This window comes from Acanthisitta chloris, unplaced genomic scaffold (genome assembly GCF_000695815.1).
Source record: "Acanthisitta chloris isolate BGI_N310 unplaced genomic scaffold, ASM69581v1 scaffold18281, whole genome shotgun sequence".
Taxonomy (NCBI): Eukaryota; Metazoa; Chordata; class Aves; order Passeriformes; family Acanthisittidae; genus Acanthisitta; species Acanthisitta chloris.
The window spans coordinates 19484-28198 of record NW_008657876.1 but is presented as its reverse complement, the minus strand read 5'-3'; the positions used below and the strand labels follow the sequence as shown (position 1 = coordinate 28198).

Sequence of the window (8715 nt, the reverse complement as noted above, 5' to 3'; positions counted from 1 at the left end):
GGCACCGCACGGCCCGGCCCGGCGCTCACACACACACATTCTGCGGGGCCTCGCGCGCACCCCCCACGCCAAGTGTCTCTGCCTTCCACCTCTCTCTGGAGAGGTCAGAACTGCAGGTGTTGCTGCTCATCAGGCTCGAGAGTGAATTGAGCGTCAGGAATCCCGGCGGCACAGACAGCCCTGTGGCCCCTCTTTCTGCTCAGTTTCACTTTCATACGGCTCGGGCGGTGGTTACACATGGAGCTGCAGGGGGGGCTTTTCTTTCTCTGATGGATTCATAATGCTCAGGTTTCTAACGTGCGTGCTCTGTTTGCAGAGTCAAACTAACGAGATAGAAAGTTCAGCTCTACTGAAAATCGGCAAAAGTTGAAAAGAACTTTCTGGGAGCCTGAGTAATTGCTTTGTTAAATGATCAGTGGAGCATTTACCCTGCTAAAAGAAAGCTGAGCCGTCCCTCAGAGTCTGAGTGTTTGGCTTTTTTCTTCTGTCCACGATGCAAACCCTTGGGAAAAAAGTATCTGATACTGATTTAAACAATTGAATAGTCTTTATTTTTCTTACTCAGCCCTAAATTCCGCAGGTTTTTGAATTGTAGGTGATCCTGACTTCCTGCAGTCAGATGAGTAGGAGCAGCTCTGGTTGGAAATGTGAGTTTCTTAAAGCAGTGTGTGCAGTTTTGGTGAGAGAAGGAGAAGGAAATGTTTTCTGACACTTACTCACAAAGGGTCCATTGATCTAGTGAATTAATTTTCCTAAATTCTCAAACATGTTAATATATTAATTTTTCTATGTGCTAAAGTCATGTATTATTTTTTTCACAATGTAGTGGAACAGAAAAACATTTTTCCTGTATTGCCAAGAAATTAGTGAACTTCTGTATTGAAGTCTATCAGAAACCCAAATGATTCCTTACTGAACTACAAGGAGCAATTACATTGGAGTGAGGATATTGACACTTGAGCCTTGGACACATGTCTGTGTGTGGTAACCCAACATCCCTAATTCTGTGTTGTGCACTAGGTGTTACATACATCCCAGAACTAAATGGTGGGCAGAAAATCCCAGAAAAATCCTAAATGCATCCTTAAAATATGAATGTCCATGTTCCTAAAAAGGGAAAGCCAAAAGTCAGCTGAGGAGGGAAGAAGAGTCAGTTTGAGGCTCCAGACTGAAGTTCCATACAGCTGAACTGTGACTGGCACTGGTTTTTCAGGGCTGCCCTTGAATCAGTTGCTCAGTAATTGGGTGGGAAATACCAAGGCCTGTGTGCTGCCCTTCCCTGGGCCTGCACACATCTCTGCCGTGAGGGTTGGTGAGTGGAGAGCTACTGTGTAATCTAATACTTGACAGAGGAGCTCAGCAAATCTGAGGGAGAAGCTGCTGCAAAGCAACGACTGCCAGTGAGTTTTTGTTACTCTGAGTGTGCTTTTGTAGGCTCTGTGCTGTTTGCAACCTTCCTCAGTGCTCTGAGTCAACAAACCCTGAAAACAAAACCAAATACCTCACAATATTTCTGAACTGATTAACTTGATGAGTGTTCGAGTACCATATTGTGCAGCCATAACTTGAGAGGTTTTATTCTGAGCACTAAAGCAGCTGAGCAGTGCCCTGATTCTTCACTGCAGCTGCAGCACATCTCAGGTACCTGGTGCAGGATCTCAGCTGGGAAAGAGCAGGATCTTATCCCAGCCCTGGAGATGCCTGGAGGGAGAGTCATACTCACTGCTCAGTCAGAGGCTTTTAACCAGGTCACCGCACAAAACCGTTCTGTTTGGGTAAAATTGGTTCTGTGTTACGGCGTTTAACTCTGCTTTGCTCTGTCTTTGGGTCATTTTCGATACAATCTGTTTAGTTTTACAAAATAATTGACTGTTCTGTGGTTGGTGTCAGAAGTTTTTGTGCCCATGAGGCTGTTTGTCCCCAAACCTGCTGAGGATGAAGAGTGAGTGTACCCTTGGTGTGCCAAGTGCAGGGGCACACAGTTGTGTTACCAGAGCTGAGATCCACAGCGTTGTGCAGTCAGTCTGGGTTGGGCAGAGCCCTTCTGTTCACATCTCCATGGAGCTTTCTGTGGGAGCAGGAGGCTGTGTGCATCCCTCTGCCTGTGGAGCTGGGGCTCTGGAGGGAGCAGAGTGCACTCAGAAGCAGTGGGAAGGAATGCCTGGAAGCCACAGAGGTTAATCATGTGTGTGGCATGGTCAGCACATGTGACAGCAGTTACTCTGCATGTTTCTGGGTGCTTCAACTTTCCCTTTCTAAAAATACACAGGTTTTGCCTCCTCTGCTCTTACTTTAGTGTCCCTGGACTTTTTTTTTCCTCTTCTGTTTCTGTAAAGGGAGTAAGTGAACTTTTCTTCTGCACTTCTTACAAAAGAGAGATGCTTTAATATATTAAATTACATAATAGCAGCGGTGGGAAGCCAGCATCTTTCAGTGTTCCTTTCTGCACTCACATATTGAAAACTCTAAGTTCTTTTAATACTCTTAATTGCTAAACTATTTACTTGAATTCCCTGTTTGTAACTATGTCTTTTCACATGTTGCTCTTCTCCCTTCTGAAGCAATCCTCTGTTCCAGTCACTTCAGAGTTCAGATTACTGTGTGCTCCTCTGATCAAGGAAGTCACTGGGATGAAGCTAAACATAATCCTGAGAACTGAAACTCTTCCAGTGGTTCTGCCTGAAGCAAAGTGTCTAATCCATGCCCAAAAAAGCACACGGTATCCCTTGCGAGGTGCCCTGAGGCTTCCCAGGGCATTGGCCTTTGGGGTGGATTGAACACTCTGGAGTGGATTTCCTGCACGTAAAACACCAGTACTGAATAGCCACTGAATCCTGGCACCTGGTTTGGGTGAGAATCCGTTTTCTCCAAGGCTGCTGCACAATTCCTCCTTTGCCTTTGGGAAGACATTGGCCTTCTCTGTATTGTGCAAGTTAAAGTAAACCTGTAGGTTTGAAATCCATTGTACTTGGTCACTCAGCAACTAGATAACATTCTGCTTCTAATTTCCTTGCAAGTTCTTGCTTTTACTGACATTAATTCTCAGAGCAGCCTGGGGAGCTGTCCTTGTAAATTCCAAATCTCTTCCACTGATAACCCTCCCTGCCAGGATGTGCTGCAGCCAGTTGTGCCAGGAAACATACCAGTTCTTCCTGGCACCAGGGATTGCTGCACTGAGTACAACAGGCGAGAAGGAGAACATGTAGACTTTTATCCAAGGAGAAGGAATATGGGTGTGAAACTTCCTGGAGACTTTTTTCCCAAGGGTGTCTGCAGCAGCACTGTGTGGTCACACTCTGAGGGTGTGCTTTCAGCTGGTGGATTATCTCATGGGTTTACCATTGCTGAGGTTGCTTGATTAAATTCAATGTGCTTTGAAGTGAAACTGAGTAGAAAGTGCAAATAGTTACATTTCATTTTTGAGACTTCTTTTGTATAAATAGTGGAGTGGAGAACGGTGAGTCGTTCTAAGAACAAGATTAACGATAAAAAGATAATAACTGTTTGGGTTAAAACCCCTGAGAGTGGCAGAGGAAATAGGGAATCACTTTCAACCTGGTGTTCCATAAACGGTGAGGAGCTAAGGTGGTTGTGTTCAGCATTATCAGTGTATCCCAAGAATTCACTGAGTTAAACTGTTCTCAGCACAAAATTAATACTGGAGCCAGAGTTCTGTAAGCTTTATTGGAAAGAGTTTATGGTCAGTTTTACACTAAAAGAAAAACCTTCTATAGGGTCTGAAAATCAGCCTCATTTTGGCCTTTAGCTGGTAGCAATGTATTCTGTAGGATTCAAATTCCTTATTTTTGGTGTCTCCCTTGACAGAAAACTCTTTTGCAACTTGTAGGTATAAATTGTTTTCATTGTCTGCATTTATCTGGAAATCTAATAACATTTTGACTTTCAACTCAGTTCAAGATTGCTTTATGTGATACATTTTCTAATCTTAATATGGCCAAATTTCTGTCCACAGCTCTTTAAACAAAGTCTGTTCCCAGTGTAGCTGAAATTCTGTGGAGAACAGCTAGCACTACCCTCTCCCCTCAGTCCTGCCTGGCTCTCAGGCAGCATTGCTCAGTCCTACAGTCTTGTCACTGTGACTCAGTTGATGGCACACTGGCTCAGGGCTGGCCCTGGGCCATGGGAACCTGTCTCTGTCACATCCTGGCATGGAATCTTTCCGGAGGGATCAGCACAGGAAGTGCTGCCTTAGAATCACCTTCACCCTGACCATGTGGAAGTTAAATATCCTTTGGTGTGGGTTCAGAGCTCTTCCCCCACCTCCTTTCGTTGTCTTCACCTGCTGTTAGAGGTTGGGGGTGGTTAGGAGTGGAGCACAGCAGTAGTTGCAGGGTGACAGCTGTGTAAGAATTGGTGGTTTGGGAGGTAACTCATATTCTGGTTTTAGCTGTTCCACTGAAATAATCTTTCTAGGTGTCAGCCAGTTTCCTGTCTAGCACCAACTGCCAGCATGTGTCCTGTCCTCATCACACACTTGTCTTGCTGTCCCACTTCATGCTTTTTCATGAGATTGGCCCTCTTTGTGTCTTTGTCTTGGTTTCCCCGCATCTGTCCGATTTTATTTTTCCCTTTGTCTCTTCCTTCCCTGGGTGTTAGCAGCAGCACGGGGTGGTTGTGTACAGCCTCCGGTGTGTGTGGGGTCACAGCATGGCATTTGCCCTGCAGCCCGGGCCCTGCCAGCCCGGGATGCCACGGCCTTTGTTCCCTGCTAATCGCTCCGGAGCAGCAGACAATGAGCTGCCGGTGGAAAGCTGTGACAGGAGGATTAGGGACCTCTGTTCAGAGAGAAAGGGTGGGTGTGAAGAGCGGAGAACTTTCCTGATACAGTGGCAACTTGAATAGTGTGGGTCCTTGCACTAAGAGCAGGACACACGAACCTCTCCTGCCCACATCTGCGGAATCGCTGCAGGGTCAGGCTTGGAGAGGCCTCTGCAGCACCTGATTTCATGAAGAACCCAGTGAGTGCAGCTTCAATCCATTCTGTAAGTGTGGGAATGAACTAGGAGGAAAATCATCTGTAAAACTGGAAGGAGTCGGGATTAGCTTGGAAAACTGTCATAAAGTCCTTTGAGGATGACTGAATGAGTGTAAGATAAAGCATGGATCAGGTGGCTATAGAGTTTCTCTCTGAAGAGTCATGATTTTTACAATGTAGTTCTCCCCTGCTCCCTGTTCAGGTGTCCTCCAGTGTGGCCCCTGGGCTGGGGCATCTCCCTCACAAATTCCCTTGTCTGCTCCCCCTGTGTTCTTGTTTTACTGGTTTCCTCTGATGCTTTCTGCAGTGCTTTTCTGTCTGTAAACTGATTTCCATCCCCACCTTCCTCAAGTTCTTATTTCCTAACCAAGTGTCACACAATTAAGCTTAATTTAAGTGACTCCAGAGTATGTGGATCTTAAAAACATAGCTGAGCTATGAGTCTGGTAACGGAGTATGTAGCAAACTGTGTAAAGTAGCTCCTTTGCAAAGGTGGATTTGTGTGGGGTTTGTGCATTTGATGTATTTTTTGTGAAATCCACTGCTTTTTTACATAAATGCTTAATTTTGCCACACGCTGCTACTGAGAAAGCAAACCCAAGTGCTTTTCAGCTGCCTGCACTGCTGGAACAGGCTGTAGATTGAGCAGGCAGTGGGGACAGACATGCTCCTAACCTTGACCTTTTTCCTTCTGTTTCCAGTACAAGAGCAATTGCCTCCTGCAGCACTGGTCTCTCCAAGGAAAAGTCCTTGCCTTCATTTTGTCCTTTCCATCCCTCCCCAGACGTCCCTGTTCTCTTGGGAGCTGATTTAATTTGCAGCTGTGCAGTTTGTGCCTGTTTCTTTCCCAAGTGATTATGTGTGTTCTGTGTGTCTGAGTGGCAGCGCTGGAGGAGCAGAACTGCTCTGTGGAGATTGGGAAGGGCTTTTCCTCGTCGGGGACCCAAGAACAACAAATTCCTGGTGGAATGTTTTCATGTGTGTTGAATTGCTTTGAATTCTGTGTGTCTGTCCCCAGGCTGGAGGAGGATGGGGAGAAGTATTGCAGCTTATTTCTGCTCTGGAAAAAAACCCAAACATGTTGTAAAGTATATCCATTGCAGCATAGAATACACCGTGGGTATTAGAGACCTGAGATCATCACGTCCAACCATTAATATAATATTGTTAGACTGTTTAGGTAAAACTTAGTAGATGCAGTTGAACCAAGTATCTGCATGGTAGGTTAGTGATTTGGTGGGACGTGAGGCAGATACCTCTCTCTCCTGGGCTCTTTAACTACCACATGTGGTCATGGTGTCGAGGTGTGGTGCCCGGGGCAGGCAGCGTGCTGGTACCAGACAGGACCGTGTCCTGCAGGGCTGGCTGGGGTGCTGTGCCATCTCCTGACTCACTGGGGCCTCTTCCTGCAGGAGCAGGGTTTTCCTTGGGCCTCCATCCCAGCACTCAGCCTGACCTTGCTTAGCTTGAGGTCTGAGGGTACAGGCTGATGTGATGGAGAGCAGAATCACTTCCTAAATGCTGTTAGCACTGTAACTGTGATTGGAACCAGAGGTCTTGTTTACTTCCTGCCAAATGTAAAACTTGTTTTCCTTGTTCACATCTGTCTTTGCATCAATAATTGGAATTTTACTGCATAAAGGTTGAATATTGTGTTTGGTCTCATTTGCAGATCTTATAGCAGAAACTTTTTGCCCAAACTTCAGTTACTTTTAACTTCCTTTCGTCCTATTCTGTGGTGGTACAGGTTTCATTTTCAAATATGTATTATATGCCAAAGTCATCTTGGATTCTATGGGCTTAGGTTTTTTTGTGGTCTTCTCCCAGACACAGCACAGTAATGTAGGGCATGAACAAAGCTGTTAACCAGAGATCAAGGCTTACATGGTAGTAAACTCTGTAGATGCTTTCAGACATCACAAACTTCTGACATTCACTTGTCTTCAGTGTGAAAGTAGCTTTTTGTGGCAGAAGAGTAGTATGTCTAGGAAACACTGCTGTATTTTTATCTGCAATAATATATGTAGGTTCTGGGTACCTCTTGAGTCTGTTATGTGATAAAAGCCTTGTAAGATTGAGATCTTTAATGTTTTTTAGCTCAACATGATGCATAAGTTTAAAACTGCATCTGTTTCAAGGGATTTATGACTAAAACTGCTTGTTTTTCTACAGAATTGTCTGGTGTTTCTCAGCTTGAAGAAGATCTGCAGTCATTATTGATCCTCTTTCTTGGCGTTACCGTTTTTGAAGTGAAGTTTGCCTAACTTTGTAGTGTGAGCTCTCTTTGCAGCCATCTTAAACAGAAACTAAAACAAAACACAAAGAGAAATTTTTTTTGATCCATAAAGTAGACAAGCTCTAGTTCTACAATGTCCAAGTCATTCCAGCAGTCATCTCTGAGTAGGGATTCACAAGGTCATGGGCGTGACCTCTCTGCAGGAATAGGCCTTCTTGCTGCTGCTACCCAGTCTTTAAACATGCCAGCATCTCTTGGAAGGATGAACCAGGGTACTGCACGCCTTGCTAGCTTAATGAATCTTGGAATGAGTTCTTCATTGAACCAACAAGGATCTCATAGTGCACTGTCTTCTGGTAGTACCTCTTCCCATAATTTGCAGTCTATATTTAACATTGGAAGTAGAGGTCCACTCCCTTTGTCTTCTCAGCACCGCGGAGATGCAGACCAGGCCACTAACATTTTGGCCAGCTTTGGTCTGTCTGCTAGAGACTTAGATGAACTGAGTCGCTATCCCGAGGACAAGATCACTCCTGAAAACTTGCCTCAGATCCTTCTACAACTTAAAAGGAGGAGAGCTGAAGAAGGTTATGGTAGAGATGGCAGATCATCCACACGGGAGCCACCGTACAGAGTACCTAGGGATGATTGGGAAGAAAAGAGGCATTTTAGAAGAGATAGCTTTGATGATCGTGGTCCTAGTCTCAACCCAGTGGTTGACTATGACCATGGAAGTCGTTCTCAAGAATCTGGTTATTATGACAGAATGGATTATGAAGATGACAGATTGAGAGATGGAGAAAGGTGTAGGGATGAATCTTTTTATGGCGAGACTTCGCATAACTATCATAAATTTGACAGTGAGTATGACAGAATGGGTCGTGGTCCTGGTCCCGAGAGATCTCTCTTTGAGAAAAAGAGAGGTGCTCCTCCAAATAGCAATATTGAAGACTTCCATGGATTCTTACCGAAGGGTTATCCCCATCTGTGCTCTATATGTGATATGCCAGTTCATTCTAATAAGGTGAGTTATGCACCAGATACTTCTATTTTCCTTTACGTTGTAGTACCTGTTCTGTTTTTACCTATTTCTCTAATGATTTCTGTAGCCTGGTTGCTTTTAAAATGATCTGAAAGTTGGTTTGAGAGTGAAAAAGGCACTTGGTTTATTTGCAAGGTTAATTGTTACCGAAACATTGTAAACCAGGGCTTTACATTAATGTGTTTTGTTTGCCCAGATTGCTTAACTTCCAGTCAAACAGCTATCATCTACTGGGATATCTTGGTTATATTTTACATCTACATGTTCTCTTAACCACAAACATCTGGCATTCAAGCAGTTTTGGGGTGGGGTGGTTGTTTTTTGGTTGGTTTGGGGTTTTTTTGCAGTGTATCTACTGTACCATTCCGGAAGCTAGTTTCAGCTCTCCTCCACATCTGTCTTGATTGCTGATTTATATGTAGTTAAGATGCATTCTTGCAC

General features: G+C 44.6%; 1 protein-coding gene across 2 annotated transcripts in view; it reads left to right on the top strand.

The window, feature by feature from the left end:
• The first annotated feature begins 7068 nt into the window (after positions 1–7068).
• The window catches only part of MATR3 (matrin 3), an 18356-nt gene continuing 16709 nt past the window's right edge, over positions 7069–8715 (top strand). For both annotated transcript variants that reach the window (XM_009084901.1, XM_009084902.1), the window contains exon 1: positions 7069–8256. In XM_009084901.1, the coding sequence (XP_009083149.1) occupies positions 7366–8256 (891 nt within the window). In that variant the 5' untranslated portion in view covers positions 7069–7365. The remainder of the gene's footprint in view (positions 8257–8715) is intronic.